The 21,032-nt window shown below is 39.1% G+C and overlaps 1 protein-coding gene across 8 annotated transcripts in view; it reads left to right on the top strand.

Annotated features, from left to right (window-relative positions):
• The window catches only part of EYA1 (EYA transcriptional coactivator and phosphatase 1), a 144,782-nt gene that overhangs the window by 111,636 nt on the left and 12,114 nt on the right, over positions 1–21,032 (top strand). For all 8 annotated transcript variants that reach the window (XM_088176175.1, XM_088176159.1, XM_088176166.1 and 5 more), the window contains 3 exons: positions 20,071–20,129; positions 20,325–20,485; positions 20,692–20,806. In XM_088176175.1, the coding sequence (XP_088032301.1) occupies positions 20,071–20,129; positions 20,325–20,485; positions 20,692–20,806 (335 nt within the window). The remainder of the gene's footprint in view (positions 1–20,070; positions 20,130–20,324; positions 20,486–20,691; positions 20,807–21,032) is intronic.

The raw sequence follows: 21,032 nt of genomic DNA, 5'->3' as shown, positions 1-21,032 counted from the left end.
GGGAAATGAGCCGCAGGCAATAGGATTGGAATGTGATGCACTGAGGTGATCAGCTCTGGTGTGTTCTACAGCAGAGCAGGGGAACATGGCTTACAGGGGGAGTGCTCAGCCAGGAAAGCCCCAGGGGAGCACTGAGACCCACCAGGAGCAGGCAGCTCTTATGAGAGTGGCTTACTGTCCTGGCATGTGCCAGGCCAGGAGTCATGGTGGCCAATCCCTCTTCCCAAAGTAGGCAGCCCTAGCGAGCACCGTGGCCAGGGCAGGCAGACAGGTCATGGTGTGCAGTTTGCTTGGCAGGGAAGACTCAGAGGAGGGACATTCCACTGGCCAAGTGGGGACATGTGAAGTCTACCAGCAGCCAAGGACTGTTCTGTAGCCATCTGCACAGGTCAGGGGCACTCATCCCACCTGACTCCCAAGGCAGAGTGGTGGGCACTCATCTGAGAGCAAAGGCTGCAGCTCTGATGGGGGATCTGCACCATCTGTCCTGACAGTGGCCAGTGCCTCCACACAGACAGGGCTGCTGAAGGGACAGACTGCAGCACAGAACTCAGCCTGCAGAAAACAAATAGAGGTTTCTCCTGGGGCAGGGACAGGACAGCAGACCTGCCTGCCCAAGATGTGCCAGTTGGAGCTGATTGGTTCCATCTGTGAGAGAAGGAGAAGAGCATCTTCAGTCAAAGGCTTTAAACTAAAGTTGCTGCAGGAGAGGAACCTTAATCCTACCAGTCTGATGACAGCCATAGGTGTCCAGAGCCTGGAGAGGGATCACAGGTCAGCAGAAGAGCACTTGAAGAACAGCACAAAGGAATTCCAGCCACTCCAGACAGTAAGTTGGCTTCATCAGGGGCCCATCTTAAATGCTTCTGTGCAAACACACACAACATGGGGAGTAAACAAGAGGAGTTAGAGGCATGTGCATGCCTGCAGGTCTGTGATCTTATTGCCATCACAGAGACTGGTGGGATGACTCTTGTGATTGGAGTGTTGGAATGAAAATACTCAAGGTGTTTAGGAAGGACAGGCAGGGGAGGTGAGGAGGGCCTGTAACCCTCTCTGTCAGTGGAGGTCAATGCTGGAGTGCATGGAGCACTGCTTGGAGATAGATAAGGAGCTGACAGGGAGCTTATGAGTCAGGATTAAAGGGAGAGCAGGGAACAGGTGACATTTAGTAGGGACATTAAGTGGGGGTCTGCTACAGACCACCTAAGCAGGAAGATTGAGCGCATGAGGCTCTCTATAGACAGGCAGGAACAGCCTCACATTAGCAATTCCTGGTCCTCATAGTGAGCTTCAGCCACCCAAATATCTCTTGGAGGTACAACAAAGTAGGCCATAAGCAATCCAGGAGGTTCTGTAATGCATTGATGAGGACTTCCTTCTGCAAGTGATGGAGAGGTGCTATACTGGACCTTGTTCTCACCAACAAGGAATTACTGGTGGGCAATGTGAAGCTCAAGGATTGACTGCAGTGACCGTGAGATGGTGGATTTTAAGATACTTGGGGCAGCAAGGAGAATGCACAGGAAGCTCACAACCCTGCACTTCAGAAGACTTTGGCCTCTTTAGCAATCTACCTGGCAGGACCGTGGGATAAATCCCTAGAGGGAAGAGGAGCCCAAGAAAAGTGTTAAATATTCAAGGATCGATCCTCCAAGTTCAGGAATGATGCTTCCCAAAAAAGAGGATGTAGTCAACACTTTGGAGGGAAGAGATGTCAACCAGAGGGACCTCAAAAGGCTGGAAGGACAGAAGCTAAACAGAAGGCTGAACATGAACTGGCAATATGTGTTTGCAGGATAGAAAGCCACTTGTGGCCTGGCCTGCATCAAAAGCATGACCAGCAGGTTGAGGAGGTGACTGTCCCCCTTTCTCTGCCCTCCTGAGATCCCACCTGGAGTACTGTGTCCAGCTCTGGGACCCCAACTAAGGCAGGGCATAGAGTGAGTCCAGAGGAGGCCAGAAAGGTGATGACAGGATTGGAGCATCTCTCATATGAGGAAAGGCTGAGAGTTGGAGTTGTTCAGATTGGAGAAGAGAAGGCTCCAGGAAAACCTTATTGTAGCCTTCCAATTCATAGAGGGGAGAACAGGAGAGAGACTTTTTACAAGGTGTCATGTAGTGACAGGACAAGTGTTGATGGCTTTAAACTGAAATAGGTATTAGGGAGAAATTCTTTAGTGTGAGGTTGGTGAGGCACTGGAACAGGTTGCCCAGGGAAGTTGTAGATGTGGATACCTGAAAGAGTGCACATGGGCAGTGCACCAAGGAGCAGCACAAGAGCAGCCCATCTCTCTGCCTCTTCACTCCATTAAATAAAGTTAGAGTAATACAGAAACATTTTACAAATCCTGCATTTTGCACATATGGGAACATTTCCAGCTTTAATGAAGCATTGAGATGCTGTCTTCCACAGATGCATATTCTCATATTTTAAAGCAGAGAATAAACAGCATTTATGTCCTTGCACTCTCATGCTCTGTGTTTGCTTTTTAAACCTCCTCCTTCCACCACAGGGCAATAAATCCTTCCAGGACTCCTAAAGGCCTGTAACTGCTAGCTTGAATTTACTCAGCTCTAGAAGTTGATAGGGAGAAATTAACTATCAATTTTTTTTTAAATGAAAACTGCTTTTTGTGAATTGTTTCTTGTTAATTCACTAAGTGGAAGTTCCTGCTCTTGTTTGTGGCCCCACTCATTAGACCATTAACTCTACCTTTCCCTCCTATTTCTTTTCAAACTCAAGACAGTGTGGAGGACAGCTTTTTTTACTTGAAATGTGACAGAGATGTCTGACACCCAGCAGTATGCTGAGCCTTTCTGTTCCCTAAAGGGAAACATAAAGGACCACTAAGGCCCACATTGCAAGGCAGACTCCCATGTCACTAAAGCAGATGGTGATACGCTCTGTACTAACACCAGGCACTACAGGGATTTCCAAGATGGGACATCATCATCAGAGCTCATGGATAATAAAGGGAACAACTAATACCCAGGACAGCATCCATAAAGCCTGATCATGGAGCAGAACTCCTTGAACATTAGTTCCTTTTTGGCCTTTGCCTTCAATTCTTACAGGTGAAACCTGGCTGCTTCCCTGCTGCTGGAAACAAATGTACTCTATAAATCACTTCTGGCCCTCAAGGAGACCTTTTTTCATGACAGGGACATATATCCTCTTTTCATCAGCTTGAAAATTTCTCCTTTGTAGATATCAGTAACACCACAGGAGACTAAGTGACTTTCCTCACAGGTCCTTCAGTGACCGTGCACACAGCTATGTCCCCAGTGTACCACGCAGTGCCCTGTAGGAATGCCTTTGAAGCAATACAGCCATATGTTCTGTTTCTTTAATCTGAAGGACTGAAGGAGAAGGGGAAACTATTTCCCCTCAGACCTGGGTACTTTAATATCCACAGACTCAGACTGGTAACTTTTAGCACAGTAGCACTCCAAAGCATGATTTGGGATCCTGGGCATTATGATAATACACATCATTGAATTCATTACTGCATTCAGCAGGCTTATTGTGTGCAGGTTATTGCACATCTCAAAGAACCATGACTTGTAGGGTAAAATGCTCTTCTTTCTGAATGCATTTTAGCACATCTGGTCCTAGATTCAAATAATCTAACAAATGAAGTGCTTGGATGCAAGCCAGCTCTTAAGTGCAGACTTTGAGCAAGCTCTAAAGCAAGCTGGGAGAGCAGGCTGGCCACTATTAGCAGTGTAGAAATCCATCATTTATTCTTCCTCACTTGTAGAAATGTCATGGAGCCAGCTTTGGACAGCCATGACAGGTATGATGTTACCTAGATTTAAACTTATGTTCTATGGAGATTCACAGTCAGTGATAGGAGTTGGGGGAACTGCAGTCAGACCAAGGAAGTACAGAAAGAAGATTGTGAAACCAGAGAGAAAAGCTCTCTCAACTTCTCCACAAAATAAAAATCAGATCAAGATAATTTTGTGTTTAAAGCTGTACTCCAAACCCTGAACATTGCCAGGGTGAGCCTTTGCTGGTGTTAGATACTAATCACTTGTTTGATGCGTATTTTACATACGTATTTATATAGATGACACAACACGAGGTCTGTGTTTGTGGTTGCCAGTGCTTTGTAATTCCTGATCACTGTGCCCTAGTCTTCTCATCATGATGATGATAAGGATGATATCTACAGATACAAGATCATAAGGATCATAATTCTGTCATAAAGTACTCAAGAGAGAAAAGCAGCAGTTGAGTCTGGTGATTTTAGCTGTTGTTATTGTGTACAGTTGTAGCTGGCTTTCTAACAAAGCTTCAGCTTGGTCTCTAACATATTAATCCTCAGGAGCATATTGGCACAACTCTCTCTACTGACACAATTAGGAAATATGTGTATTCAAATAACTCAAAAGAAAAAAAGTACAAAAAAATTGCAAATAGCCAGGAAAACTTTCCAGTTTTCTGTGGTATTTGATTTCTTGACTATTGTTGGGAGGTTTTTGGTTTTGGTTTTGTTGTGGTTTTTTGTTTGTTTGTTTGTTTTGATGGGAATTTTTAATGATTTTTGTTAAGTTGTACTTGTTCCAGTTTGAGTTATTCATGCATTTCAGGTAAGGTCTGGTTTTTAAAACCGTGAGTTAACATACACCCCAACATTTACAGCAGAAGGCCATCATTAGTCATTGCTAATCATGGCAGTGTTTCAGGTGTCTGTACTTGTGAGTTAGTAGCTAGCAACAACTCCATGTTATCAACTGGTACCAGGGCTTCTGTTTGGGATTGCTAGATTTTGCTGTGGTACAAATCAGCTAAAGACTAGGCAGGCATGCTTTGTGAAGAAATACATGGATATGCAAATTGCCCAGTCTAGTATAGAGCATTTCATGGATTCACAGAATGGTTTGGTTTGGAAGGAGCCTTTAACAATAATCTAGTCAACTCCACTGCCATGGTCAGGGACATCTTCCACTAGACCAGGTTGCTCAAAGCCCCAGCCAGCTTCCAGGGATCAACATCCACAACTTCTCTGGGCAACTTGTTCAAGTACTTCACTACTCTCACAGTAAAGAATTTCTTCCATGTACCTAATCTAAATCTGTTCTCTTTCAGTTTAAAACCATTACCCCTTATTCCTTGTCCTATCAATACAGACCTTGGTAAAATGTCTGTACCCATCTTTCTTCTAAATCCACTTTATATAATGAAGAGCCACAATTAGGTCATCCCAGAGCCTTCTCTTCTCCACGTTAAACAACCCCAATTGTCTCAGCCTAACTTCACAGCCTGCCTCTCTTTCCTGTGCTGAGGCCCCCTGAGCTGGAAGCAGTTCTCCATGTGGGATCTCACCAGGGCAGGGAAGGGGAAAGGGGAAAATCACATCCCCTCAACCTGCTCTTCAGGCCTCTTTTGGTGTAACCCTGTGTTTCCAGGGTGCAGGTTACATCCAGGGGGTTTTATCCACTGGAATCCCCAAGTCTTTCTTAACAGGGCTACTCTCTCTCAGTTCACCACCCATCATGTTCTGATGTGGGTGATTGTCCCAGTCCAGCTGCAATACCTTGAATTTAATTGCATTTCATGAAATTCATATTACCCTGCTCCTCAAGCTTTCAATGTCCCTCTGGATGGCATCCCACTTGTCAGTGGAATACATGCTAGTGCAAAAAGATTTGTGATAGGCGGCAAGCTAACTTTAGTGGTATGAAACCCATCTCCAAGATGGTATGTTAAAAGTAATTTCTATCAAAATAACAAAACATGTTTTGTCTATGTATTTTCCCAAATTAGATATTCGAAGATGTTCACTCCAGTGACAGAACTAATATTCTTGTCCCTTTCTCAGGAAATAAAATGCTAAATGCTTGCATGCTTTTCAGGTAGCAATGGTACCTGCCCATTGCAGCTAGGTTCTGCAGGGTCTGAAATACCAGACTTAGGATCAGCTAGTTCAGGAGGTAATGTTTTGAAGGACAGTGGTGAGGTACCTGGAAGCCATTGCAATACCTGTATCAAAGCTGTACACAGGCAGAGTGTGTTACTGGAATCCCAGATCTACCCCACCTATGTCAGCTTTAATTGCAGCAGCAATCTCAGTGCTGGGCTGCAGGGGCAGGCTCTGAAAGGCAACACGCAGCTTGCTACATAATGAAGGACATGAGACAGCACTTTGGAAATGCTCTTACAGCCAGTAATGAAACAAAAGAGTTGTTTTAAAAAGCTTAAGACTTGATGGAAATTAGGAGATGCAAAACTGACTGCAAGAACTGTAGCAGACTGAGAACTTTGCAACCATTAGCAGATTTCTAAACACTGTCTTATGTTATATTGCTGACACATAAAAACACCCTTAAAGATTTTTTTCTTTTTGAGAGGTTGCAAAGTTGCTGATATGTGCCACAGAGCTTTTCTACAGTGCAAATCATTCCCTAAGCACAGATACAGTTGCTTGATGGTTCATCATATTAGATCCGAAACTAGGTAATGATAGGATTCATCTTGAAGGCTTCTTAGTGCCAGAATTGTCATTTCAGATTTGAATAGATTCATTTTATTAGTTAAATTATCTGAAACAATAGAGCAGTAATGTCAAATAAATGAATAAATAGCTGATACTACTGGTAAAAGCAGATAATACACTAATTATTATATTGTTTTCCTTTTATTCTTGTGTAGAGAGGCTTCACTTTGGCTTTTAATATTTCATAGAACTGATGTGAACAACTTTTTTTTTAAACATTTTATTTAAATATTTTGAATTTGATAACACTGAAAAAAATCCTATCTATTACTATAGACGTCAAGACTTGTTCATAACACTAACCATTCCATTATTAGTTTATAATCTAAAAAGTTTCATAAATTCAAATAACATTCCTGAACAGTAGATTTGGTGTTTTGGTCTCTGATTAAGCTGACAGATGTGTAAAATCTCATATAGCTAGTCAAGTCCCTGGTGCAGCTGCAAGTGCTAAAGAGTGCAAGTTATTCCAGCTAAGATCAACATTAATTTACACTCAAATATCTTTCCCAGCCTGCCCTTTCTGTTCATGTAGTGCAGTTATTTTGTGCTGATTCCACTGCTTTGTGGTAAACTAATTTTTTCTCATTGGACTCTTCCAATACAAAAACCCAGAAGGCAAACTGAAGAGAACATAATAGTTACAAAAAATATCTCCTGATTGTTTTTTTAAAATCTCATTTTTAAAATCTCGTTTTTAAATCTCAGATTTGAATTATTCAGATTGATTTTTTTGGGTGAATTAGTCTCTGAAAATGATGCAATGTTATTATTTTAGGAAAGCTAGGTGAAACTAAGTGTCATCCTTACGTGCTATTTTGCAGGATGAGAGTGCATTAGCCAATCCTCACATAAGTACAAAGATTTGAAACCACAGCTTAAGCATCTTAGCAATATGCATGGTAGGTGGTTTCTATCAATCTTGTCAGCCTAAATTTAATTTTGGCATGGATTTACCAAGTTGTTTACAAGTTGTTTGATATCATGTAAGCCCTTTGTGCTGGGGTGGTTATGTGTGAGTGCTATGATTGAAGTTTAAATGTTAAGAAAATATGCATATATATGAATTTTAAACATATCTATGCTGGGTTTTTAGTTTGTTTTGTTTGTTTGTTTGTTTGGTTTGGTTTTTTGGTAGCAATTATATTAGAATGTTTCCACAGGGAAAAAAATTAAGAAGTTTCTTTCATTCATTTTCTTTTAAAAGCACGAAAGGAGTGCTTGAAGTTGGTTCCCAAAATGTTTGAGTTTCACAGTCTCAGGAGATTTCTACTGTTTCAGCATGGTTACAATAAGGCCTCTATCTGAATTTCATCCAGTTCAATGGTCTAATGAAACTGTAAAGAAAGGGGGAGAGCATTATTTCCTTGACTCATTGCAGTATCACTACAATTTTTCTGTGTTTTAAAGTAAAACTTGGCTCTTGTTAATTGCATTTATAAATTTTTTCTTTAGATATGTTCAAGAGGCTGGGTGATCCTATAGTAGACTAAAACCTACCTTTAGTGTGCTGTTACAGCATGAGGCTTTAATGAGGACTTTTAAAAAATGTACAAAAGGTTTAACAAAAGAAACAATGAGGTACTGAAGGAATGGAAGATTGATTTTATTTTTTGGGTTTTCCAAGATCCTCATCCAGTCAGAACAAGGCAGTCCAGGCATTGTGTGAAGGTTACCTGTGCAGTCAGGAGATGAGAGAGAGTTCACGTGTGTTCACTGACAGCAGGGCCAGACTGGCTCAGCTGAAATGCTGTCAGGAGAAAGATTAGCTTTATCTAAGCAAATGATAATTTCTGAACTGCAAAAAATCCCTTCCGTCAGTTAAAAGAGCTCATCTTTTTCTTCTGTGTATTTGTATAATTCACATTATATGTGAACTGCAATGGATAAACAGGAGAATAACTCCTTCCCCAGCACTGTTGGGCAAGGGGGGAGACAGTTGGAGCAGCAGTTAGAACACGAGAAAGATGGTTTCTAAGAATTTTCTTTGACTTTGAAAAGTTTAAAAATACAAATATCTAAATTCATTTATTTCAACAAAATATATATTTTTTTCTTAAAGGTGTGTTCTCAAGTCCATAACTCCCATTATTGCCTTGTTCAAATGAATAAAGCATAAATCAAGCCATGGTTACCTACAAACAAGGATTTATAAGCAGAACAAAATAGACAGTGAAAACATACACCACCTTTTTTTTTTGTTCCGTCAGTTTAATAAACTCAGACAGAAATTTGAATGCAAGCAATACAACCTCTGACTCCCAAACTGTCAAGAGGATTAACTAACAGAACTAACATCTTTTTCCTGAATCTAATCTCCACTAGTTTGGTATTTAACACAGCAAAATAATGATTAGCAGAAGTATCTTCCACAAAAAAAATCATAAAGCAAACAGGTTTCATTTCTAATTTTTTCATTATATTGTAAATTCATAAATGTTTCTTTACTGTAGGAGGGTAGAAAAAACAAAAAAAAATTGAATGAATGCAAATTTTTACTTCATAAGCAAAACCACACTCAAATGGTATGTAATATTTCATGTATTGGGAAGAAGTCTCTAATTTTTTAATATAACAATGTATGCTGAGAAAAAAAACCTGAATACTGCCTAATTCAAATTCGACCTTTTTTTAAATTATTATTTAAATTTTACTTAAATGAAGTACTGTGAAAAAATAATTTAAAAAACTTGCTAACAATAGAAAAGCTTTCACTAAGAAATTAAATAGCAGTGTGGTAATATAGCTTTTATGGATGAGCTACATGTGGTCATGCAAAGGGTTAAGCTGTGTGATTTCAGGATAAAAGGTTTCCTGAGTTGACTATTATTCCTATGGTCTGCCAACAACTTTGCAATAAATGGAATGATTTTTATGGGAATGTGGTTATTCACAGCAAGACTACAGTTGGTGTCAGTATGAAAAATTCTTCTTTAGTAGATTCTCTCAGCAGGAATAACAGATCTGAAAGAAAGGCAAAAAGTAGCTACAGAGAACTCTGGCTGGTGTTGGTGACAAATTATGTTTACAAAATGATGTGGTAACCGATTGAAAAAGAAGAAATCAGAACAACAGTAAATCAGAGTATTGCTCCTCTAAGTATTGCTATTCCAAAACAAGTTACCTGTGATTGTGGGTATTGTTTATTAGCTCATTTTTCTTGACCATAAAGCAAAGGAGATTTCTAGGCTTTCAGTTGCAGGGGTATCAAAAAATGCTTCAGAAATCAGTGAAATTACCTCAAAGTTATAACAAGGTCTATGGCAGAACATAAAATTTTGGTAGATATGAATTGAAATAATTCAGGAGAAAGGAAAAACAAAATCACTATAGTAGAATTTAATGTAATTTCATAATTTTTTGCTATATTTACAATTTTTATAAAGTCTATTATTTCTTGTATAACTTGTCTATTTTTGCATCTTTATGATTTTTGAAATGATATTGCTAGAAGAAAATTGTGATGGAGAATGCATTAAAATATTGATGAACTTACTATTAACAGTTATCCCATTTACATTTAGTTTGTGATAAGCTTTCAGAATGCTAAAAAGATTAACCCACTGATTAGGTCTGCAGCACCACCACTAGAGCTGGTATTGTTTTCCATTCAAAATGAGGATTAAGTTACATAGAATATAATGATCCTCATACAACCATACAGAAATGTTGTGGGTTTTAGTTGTTCCACCATTCCTAAGTTAAGTTGTTGGAATATGAAAGGGATTGTTATTATTTGTATTGTTTGGTTGTTTTGGTTTTTTTTTAAGAGATAGGTAACAGCTCTTTTAAAAAGTAAACACAACAACTTTGAGTGTTTCCTGTTCTTTGTTTTCCTCATGGACAATTATCCCAATTCTATTTAAAGCATTTAATTTGCAAACTTGTATAGGAGCCTTGCAAAACCATTCATTATGGCATGAATTTTATTTGTTGTGCTGGGATCGCCAGTGATGTGCCAGCAAGGAAGAAAACCAACCTAGATGTGTCAATGTCTGTTAAAAAAAAATATCCAGTATAAAGCAACTGTGTTGTTGACAGGTGGAGGTCAGCCACTGTTGAGATAAAGGGATAGGTTTATACACCCAAAAGTAAATATTGACCATGATGATGCCAGAGAAAATAAATTTCTTAGAAAATTACATTTCACATTCTCTCAAAATAGAAGAATAGCATATGCATTCTTTAATATTCTAAGAAACATTTCTTCAATAGAAATATTTTAAAAACAATCTGGGAAAGAAAAACTTTTTGCTTGAGAAGAGTTTTCAAAAGAGTATAATAGTAAAAGATGAGCTGAAAGTGGAATCAGCCCTTGATGACTGTTGAATGTAATCATTCATGATTGTTTTTGCCAGATGACTTTTGTTTAGCAATAAACAACAGACAGAAACTCATATTCAGATCTCTAGGTCTTGTTCTACTGCTGTGAGAAATATCTATTTTCCTTGATGCACGAATGTGATTTTGGCAGAGTTGGTCTGATTTGGCTGTGATTGGAGGATGGATCCTGGAAAGTCTTAGTAAATCTTTGGCTCTTTATTTCCTAGTTGGTTAGCTAGATGTTGAATAAGAAACACCTGAGGTCACTTCTTAAAAAAAAACCAAAAAAACAAAAAAAACCCACCAAACATAAAAAGGACTGTAGAACATACTAAAAATAGACTCAATTAAAATCAGACTCAAAAAAATAAGCAATTGCAGGAAAGACTGTTGAATAAGTCTTTTTTCTGGTGAGATACAGGGAATGGTCTCAGGGAGAAGAAAGCTTCAAACAGAGCTGACTGAATTATTTTCCTCCCACCCCCAAATACCATAAGGATGGCAGCTGAACAAATCTTCAGTCACCCAGAGTGGAGTCATCAGGCCCCTACAGAGGAATATCTATTCAAAAATTACTTTTCTCATTTGATTGAAATCAGAGTTCACCTCCTCCCAATGTTTGTGATGTCTGTAATGGGAACCTCCTGACCAGATAGTGGCTAGGGATGCTTTATGAGAAGCATGTGATTCAAGTTCTGATAGTTCTTCATCATCAACAGAGAGTTCTGGGAAAGCGAAATGTAATTATTCCAAAACCCTTTAACAGTCTTAGATTTATTTTTAGAGATATAAAACTTACTTTTAAAATACTATGGGTTCTTTGAAGAGCTGGCAAAGACAAGTTCACTTTCTAAGGAGCCCATCAACAATTGTGAGCTCTCTTCCACCACGCCTCACAGCAGTTCCTTTTGCACATTCAGGCTGAGACACAAAGCCCATCTTTCTGCATTTAATTTTCCACAGTAGCAATTCAAGAACAGCTCAGTTGCAGTGCAGGAAGGAAGGGTAGAGAAAGAAAAGGAAATACAAATCACGGCATAGAGTTTTCCCTAATATGTATGTGAGGGAATGACTGGAAATGGTTTCTCGTCTCTGTGATACTGCTACCATGGGTGACTTGCAGAAAGTTCATGAAGTTCCACTTCATGAATGTGGGACTAAATTACATCACACATGTAGCTGTAGGTAAATGAACAAAAATGCAAAACAAAGTCTTCATTCAGGCAGAACTGTGGCTTTGCTGGTGTGTGCAAAACCCAGTTAAAAGCCTCAACCCATCTGAAATGCAAGATGCCTGGCTGTTGTGGAATGTGCTGCTGTAGTTCCTGAGTGTTAGAGCTACAAAGAATAACAAATACGTCCTTTGCTCACTTGAGAAGACCATTCCTATAGGCTTATGCAACTTATTAACCACTTAATTTCTTTCACATGGCAAATGACAAATACCTTCATGCTAGGTGCCACTAAAAATAGAGCCTATATGATTTCCTTTCTCAAGAGGATCACATGGGTTGTTCTTTGCAGCTGTACAGCTGAGCTGAAATACCCAGGAGCCTACCATGCTCATAGCACCACTCTGTCTCTTTATTCACCTTTCTGTTGCTTCTCCCTGAGTTGCCAGCTGGGGTTAAACCACCCCAGGCTGTAAGGTGGCACAAAAACTCTTATCTGTCTAGCTGGCACTCAGAGCTCTGACAAAGGATAGCTGTCTTCTGGTCTGGCTGGGCAAGGCAGTGATGGGTCAGCTCACTCCCTACTTCTGCCACTGAGCAGCAGCAGCACAGGGGCCAACATCTGCCCCACCGGTTTTGGGGAAGAAAAGGAAAGAGTAAATTCAAAATGTTGTGGAAAGGTCTTCAGGCTGCCCACAGAAGAAAATGCTTTTGCTGTCCATACTGGCAAGGCCAGCAGAGAGAATTTTAAACCCTGGCTTTATTTCATTAGCGGACATTACAAAGATGGGAGACTCACTCAAAGCATTGCAGCTTTCCTTTTAATCATATGCATTTAGAATATTATCAACAGCACCAGGGCCCTGCAAGTTTAAACGAATTGCTCATGTGGAACTGAAAGACACAGCTTAGATCATCTTGTGAAGATTTCCATATGAACCCCTTGTTTCCAGAGAAATGAGACATTTTAAGGCTTTTGTGGAAAAATCATTCTTTTCGTAAGTTTAATTTGTAGGTTCTTTAAAATTTAAATATATTTTAACAATCTTTAGTGTATAGTTTCAGCAAAATGTACATGTTCCTAACAATATGCTTTCAAGTTAATGAGTTTGGGAATAATTCATTACATTCTGATGAGATTCATGGCTTTTTCTACTTCTTGAAATATCTTAGTATTTTATTTTCACTGTCTCCCATTAATCATAGAATTCTTTTCTCTTTACAAAAGTATATATTAGCAGATAATAGTAATCATATCATAAAGAAAGTATTTACATGTGAAGTGCTGGCCTTTTAAAATAAATGCAATTTGACACTTTGACACTGTGTCATTCTCTCCAGGAATGACACAGACTCTTCAAGCAGGTACACTTAATTTTTTTAGCTGTTTCTATCTATTGTTAAAATTCTTTCTTTGACATCCCCCCCTTGCCTTCACTTTTCCTGCAAAATATACAGAAATAGAAATACATAATAGAATAGAATAACAAATTACTTTGTCAGAGTTGGAGCAAGAACTGATTGTTAGAGAGGCACTCTGCTCTATCCACTGCAGTTGCCATATAGATACTTCTTTAGGTCATGTTTTATTTTAAATTGGATTCTTCCAGTTACAAGGTGTAGTTGAAATGAAAATGTAAACCTTGGTTTTAGCATAGCTACTTCAATAAACACAGGTTGCAGAATAAGGTCTGTATTTCTTTGGGAATATACACTGTTTACTTTAGGAGTATCATATTTGATCCAAATGCATTTGTTGATGTGAGCAAGCAAAACAGGATTTTAATCACTTTTTCTGTTAGAAAAGAATGGCATCCATTGTGTGCTATAAAAGGGTTACACATTCGGTACAGGGGAGTACTTTAAAGTCATTGGCTGTGAAAAAGAGTTTGTAAATAATTTCAGTTCTTAGTCCTCAGTGTTTATAATACCTAATAGTTTGTATAAATAACAAATTTATTTTTTTTGTTCTGATGTTCTGTTTAACAGTAAGATAGGACTTGGGGAGGGGGGGTTGATAGGGTTTTTGTGGGCTTTTTTTACACTATAAGCTTCCCTTTATAGTCTTAAGTTTAAAATGGGAGCATTTTGAAAGCCTTTACAGCCCAATTTAGTTCCTTGACTGTTCATCCACAAATTGTCAGACAGAATGAAGTGGATTTCAAGAACTCTCTTTGTTCTTAATATCCTGTGCCTGACCCACAGGTAATCTGCACCTTTTTTCTTCAGCGCCGAATAATTGTGGTGGGAAAGAAGAGAAAATGTTAGGGTCACAAAGTGCAGGCTAGACAGAGATGACAGGTCCTGCCAATGGAGTGCCAGTGCTGAGAAGCTGCGAACTGCAGTCCCTGCCCTTTCACATGGATTTGTGCTGTGCGTTAACAGCGCTCCGTGATGACGGGTTGGGAAGTTCAACTCCTCAGCCTTTGTTGCCTCGGCTTGAAAGGAAGTGCAGAGGGTGTTGTATATTTAGTAAGTACAGAAGTACAGTAGTGAAGCATTAGGCACGGTTCATACTATATATATATATATATATATACATACATACATACATATATGTATATACACATAAAAACAGAGGATATAGATGCGCTGTTGTTCAATTTTCCAGCCAGTACATACCAGAGATTTTATCCCTCTAGTCAAGTGAAAACCAGACGTTTTCTTCTAAAGCTTCATGGCAAATAGTGTTGGGGTCTTTGCATGTGGTCATAACCGTGAGTAAAAAGATGGGGAGGGGGGGCTATGTTAAATGGTTGTTCCTAAACCAACTTTAACATTGGTCATTGTTGCCTGGAAAAGAAAAATTCTGACAATCTGTAACTCTGTGATTCCCAAATAAGCACATTGTGATAGCTACTAGGAGTGAAATAGGAGTGATGAGTATCTGTGGAGTAGATAATAGTCTTAAGGGGTATATACAACTGAAAGGGTATATATCTTATTCCTGGAAAAGACATAAACAGAGGTACTGCTGTCATAAAAAGCTGCATTAAAAACACAGCAGTGTACACATGGGGATTTTTTTTAATTTTTTTTTTTTTTACAGATACATCACATTTATAAAGGATTGCATCTTTAACTTGTTTTGCTATATCTGTTCTCACATGTACATGGCCAAATTTCTCTACTGTTCAGTAGGGAAAATGGAGCAGTGGATATAATTGCATAATGACAGATATGAGAGGAACAGAGAATCCCAGCAATCATTTCCTGTGAGTTGGCCAGCTTCCAGGATGTCTCAATGGGCCCGCTGATGTAAAGGCAAAATGAAAATAGCCCGTTCTGAAGGGTAGTTGTTGGTTGGAGTTTTTTTTCCGTCTCTCATTTGACTTTGCAGGCTAAGGTATTGGAACAATTAGTTGGCAGTGTGGTGTTAGTTTTCTCACGGTAAATTAAGAAGATTAACCAAATGTGGAAATGTATTTTAGCTATAATCAGCAGATTTGGAACTGTAATACTTCAGCACCCTCTGAGGTTATGTTAATATTATTCACATTATTCCTCTCTATAATGTGCAGACTTTTCCAAGGTTACCTTATGTCAGTGTTTATTCAAAGACAGCAGAATTATTAGATTTATTTTTGTTAGTTTTGTAACACAGAAATGTAGAGGATCAGCGTGCTAGCTGTTGCGTCACTCCACTTGGCATTAGTATTGGCACGGATAAGAGAACTATTATAACAGCCTTAATCTCTTTTTTTATTATTATTGTTATTAATTTTCCTACAGTAAGTTGAGTAGGGAGGCATATTTTACATAATTGTGGCAGAAGTACACAACTTGACGGGTGGTAGTGAAGGAGCACAGTAATATAAATATTTGCAGAACATTTCTGCCATAAGTTAATGCTTTGCATATGAATCTTTATAAAGATCCTAAGTTAGTTTAAAGGAATGATTCCAGAGGACTACGCAGGTCCAGGCATTTTAAGAGCTGTGAATGATGACTGTAGAGCATCTCTGGGAGTTTTTGGCTTGTCATACAAAAACAGAAAAGAGAAGGAGGAAAACTTAGCAGGAAGAAGTTAACAAATGCTTTGGGACTGGAGAAGGGAGAAGACATAAGCTTTCCATGTACAAATCTTAGGCTTGACTCACCTAGTCATTCATTTTTGATTGCTGTTTATTTTTGGCTTGCTGCATTTCACTGGAGACATTCACTTAGCAAATGATTGCAGCAGCTTTAAGTTGCTCCTGCAAGCACGTATCTGCTGGTGCTTCGTGCCCCAAAGCAGAGCTGGTGGAAGAGAATGGAGAAACAAGTCTCAGTCACTCCATGCAACATCTGTTGGTTTAATTGAGCTGCTGCAGGAGATTCAGGCTAAGCTACCAGCTGTGGCACAGAAGGGTTTGAGGGACACAAACACATGGATTCATGCAAGCCAGCTGTGTGAAAGAGCAAAAAAGAACAGCATGGGCAGTAACTTCTTAAGCTACTATTGGTAGATTTGCCAGGTTACACATGCTAACACTCCCATCTTCCCTGAAAGTATTATTTCTAAACAATGCCAAGTGCATTTTGCTTTCCAGTGATTGACCCGAAAGTGCAGAGAGAGCTGCATCTCTGACTGAAAATACAAATCTTCAGTACAAATATGTTATCACTTGTAGTTCCTCCTGAAGATTTCAAACTGGATACTGAAGTTGCGAGGTCAACACGTTTAGGAGCAAAACACAGCTAGCTGCATAAGCTTTATATGTAAACCACAGGATATTTTGCTCCTTTCTTGCCAATTCAGCCTGTTTTAAAAGAGAATCCCACAATTTTAATTTTCTGCTTTGGACTTGACTGCTAAACTGATTCTGTCATAATAAAATACATCTGCATAAATAACAGTGTTTCTACAGGGACTTTCAGTATTTGTTTCAGATATTACTTTGCCAGAGAAAGTAGGGGGAGAATTCTAGTACTGTATTTCCAATGAAAATTTCACAAAAATGTCAAGTAAATTTGTGAAAGTTTGAAATGGTGAGCTTGCAAGCCAACTTTGTTTGTTTTGTTTTTTGTTTTCGGTTTTTTTTCTGGATGGCCATTTAGCTGTAAGTCAGCTTCCCTCACGGAAGCTTTTCTGAGAAGTACTTGATGAGTATATATAACTTTGTGGAAATGTTCTGGTTGGAAGGGCATACTTTATTTTTTGGGCAGTGTTTTGCTATATCCCTGATTATGGTTCAAATTGAGCTAACTGCTACTTTAAGTTGTTGACTGTGTGTGTGCTTGCTTATATCTAATCAGAGGACTGAGCAGTGTCTCAAGTAGCTCACAAACAGAATGTTCCACATAAACCAAGCAGGTGAAAACAAATACAAGGGGTTCTGATGGAAGGATGGACCACATCAATTAATGATGGGCGGGTAATTGGCTTCTTTGAAGAATTACTTCTAAATAACTTCCCTGCTAAAAGAGCAATTGCTAAATGAGTGTTTTTCCTTACCATGCTCAGGGGTCGAAAAATGCAGCCATCACTCATTAGTCCTGAGTCCAAGTCAGCTAGACAGCGTGAAAAAATACCTAGCACTCAAAGCTCACATTTAGCCTCAAAGCCGTGCCCTGCCACTCAAAAGGAACAAAACAGTCGTGCACTGTTTGTGACCTCCCTTTAGCTGTAACATAGTGTCAATCACATTGGGCTTTAATCCTTTCCAAATTATAACATGTATCTCTTGTGCTTTGTTCCCCGCCTGATTTTTTTCTTCTTTTATTCCTGACAAAAGAGGACACTGTCTGTCTCTCATTATATTTAGTATTTTGTCCAAAATTTGCAGTACTTGTGACATTTTCTTCATTTTTCTTGCTTTCTCGACACTGTTTCTGAACCACCGCCTTACCAGATTTTAGTCTCGGATTTATTTTCTGGGCTTTTCTGTCCAAAACAATTCTTTCTTTTGATGCCATAATTTCTATTTCTGATGTATCACTGCGGTTCTCTTTCTACCTACCAAGCAGGTGATTAGACAGAAGGGGAGAATGTTTGTCATGATCCAAGGCTTGTTATGGTCCCAGCATATTGCAAATCTGGGGAATTAAAGTTCCATATCCCCAGGTTCTCTCTAACTGTGGTATCTAAGATGTAGTCGTCTCATTCTTCCTGCCTCTGTCTTTTCCCTGAGAGTGTTGAATTTGGAATTTTTTTTTTTTTTTTTTTAGTTATTCCTTATTCCATCTGATCCTTTGTGAAGATGAGCTTCTACTCCGTCCTTTAGTTTTGTGGCTACTAAAAAAATCGTTTCTTTTTCACAGATTTCTATTTTGAGTCCTTTTCTCCAGCAGCTTGTTGCAGTTGTCATTCATAGTTTCTAAGCTGGGGAAGGGGGAAACCACTGAGCTGTAGAAGAGTAACTAAAGTGGGAAAGTAATGAATTCAGGAGAGTGTTGCTCTCTTTAGCTTACACTCAGCTCATATTTGAATTGTTAATGTGTTATGCATTTGGGTGAACATTTTCTCTAGGTTTTAAACAGAAAAATAGTAAAAAATTATGTGAATTTGATAACTTGCTGAAGAAGCTTCTGGCTCTTTTTTCAGACAAGTTGATTTTCAAAGCCTGGCAACATAATCTCACACTTGCAGTTTCAGCTGTGTCTGTACATCTAATGCATTTTGTCTGCCCAAGGAGGAAATTCACTGTATGCTGGTTAAATATGAGCAAATGTAGTATTGTCTCTCTTGTACTGATTTTCACTCCTACCTCTCTCTTTAGCACAAGGTACCTATGCAAAAGATAGAGAAGACTAAGCATTACAGTAAAAATATGTTGTACAAGTGCAAAAGACCACACCTTGTTCTTCAAAACATGTCAAGCTTTTGAAGCATTTTTTGTAAACCAATTTTTTTAAAAACCTAGAATCCGCAGCCACCATGTGAGGCCACATAGGCTTCTTCAGCTTTTTTCTTATCTGAGGTTGTTGACCTCAGGAGAGGAGGAGAAGGTTACAGGGTCAAAGTCTTTTCCTCCTTGGAGCTTGCTGCTTGCTGGGAGAGGGTTGGCTGGAAAATAGATGTTTTAGAAAAAGGGTTGAGGGTCATGATTTTAATTCTGTTAGGGAACAGCTGGTTTGAGTTTCTTTCCACTTCTATCTTCCCTCCCTTCCTCACAAATCCATGGAGAGAGAAAAATTTGTTCAGAGGAAAGCAACACAAAAATAAAGAATTGCAGCATTTTCACCTTTAAAATAGATGGTATTTGTTATAGGACATCACATTAGGAGAGAGAAGAGGAAATTATTAAAATAATTGAAATCCATTATTGTTACAAGCATTGAATTGATACTGATCTAGAGTGTCAGAGGTTTATTTGTTTTCTCACCAACAGTTAAAATGTTAATAGTAATGTTTTAATGGGTTTTTTGTGGATAAACAATATGCATTGCAAGTTTTAATTTAGTGATGGACAAAGCTAATTTTTAATGTATTCCATTAGTTTGCAGACAAGCTGCTGAAGAAAGATGGTTTGATTTGGTTATTTCTGTTCAGATTTTCTTCATCTTGGCATGCTGCTTTCATGCACTAAGACCAAAGAGAGAGAAGGAAACTCACAACTCTCAAATGAATGGCAAACTAGGAACAGATTTTCATCTGCACTCCTCTGAAACACTGGCCTCAGGCTGTGTTGGTGTGTGGCTCAACAGCAATCAGAGGTCATAATTTCATTGGCGGTTAGCATCAGGTTTAATTTTTCTAATATGTTACATTTACCAAAATGTCTGGTTTCAGTTACACTTATGCACTGACTGAATCAGCTTTGAGCAGCATGATGTTTTAAGGTACCTGAAAGGCTACAAGAACGTTTATGGAACACATATGCTAATTGTTTTTAACCACTTTTCTTTCTAAACACAAAAATGTGTTTTTGGAAAGCCGTTTAACAGTAGTAGCTAATGACGGTGTGCATTTATTCTAAGAAATGAGCACACGAAATAGGTAAAATAGTTGTTTTAACAAGACTGCCATCTACTGATTTCCAAAATTAAAAATATCCCTGATGACTAGATTGTTCATAGATTTTTGCTAGCTCTGTCTTCAAGATTTGCAAAATCAAGAAAATTATAAAATCTTTCTATCGCCTTAGGAATGCGACCAGGTTCACATTGACGACGTGTCTTCGGACGACAACGGGCAAGATTTAAGGTACAAGAGAGCTCATTAAGATAAAAAGTTGCTTTGCAAATTCCTTCCTGGGCAAGTGATGGGCTGCTGGAATGCTCACAGTAGCCTGCTCTCTGTTAACTGTCTTCTTCGCAACCCAGCCAAGTGAGTAGCTGGTGGTGCAATGTAGCTTGTTGCTTTTTATTAACCTGTTGGGATTTTTTTGTCTCTGCCTAGCACATACAACTTTGGAACAGACGGCTTTCCTGCAGCTGCCACCAGTGCCAATCTGTGCCTGGCGACCGGCGTGCGCGGAGGAGTGGACTGGATGCGGAAACTGGCCTTCCGCTACAGACGAGTAAAAGAAATATACAACACCTACAAAAATAACGTTGGAGGCAAGTGACTCTGGAGTACCTAACAAACGTGGATTAGGGGTCATAAATGGGAAGAACTGGCTCCTACTCCTTTTTTTAACATGGTAGTGTTCAGTGAGCTGTTTAGTTTGCAGTGTGCAGAAAATTGTCTGAGCTAGTGAAAGCAAAAGAAAAATGACAGAGTGCTACTTAATACCAGTGCAGACATATCCTTGTCTACTCCACAGGTCTACTTGGTCCAGCAAAAAGAGAGGCTTGGTTACAGCTAAGAGCAGAAATTGAAGCTTTGACAGATTCTTGGTTAACACTTGCACTGAAAGCACTCACCCTCATTCATTCGAGGTGAGTATTAGGAGTATGAAGGAAGCTCTGGGGTGTCTGATGATGATTTGGAAGAGGCTGCCTGGTGTCCTGGGCAAAATGTTGAAGCTGGAGGACCTTATCCTCAATCCTTATTCTGATCTGATCATGCGGCACTTTGCTCCTCGGTATGGTGGTAAAAAAAATATGTTCTTTTTAAGTGGCAGTAGTAATATTGAAGGGTTCTGATGGGAGTGGTAAGATTTTT

This window comes from Sturnus vulgaris, chromosome 1 (assembly GCF_052056855.1).
Source record: "Sturnus vulgaris isolate bStuVul1 chromosome 1, bStuVul1.hap1, whole genome shotgun sequence".
Lineage (NCBI taxonomy): Eukaryota > Metazoa > Chordata > Aves > Passeriformes > Sturnidae > Sturnus > Sturnus vulgaris.
The sequence above is the reverse complement of the archived record's forward strand: the minus strand, read 5'-3'. Positions and strand labels throughout refer to the sequence as shown.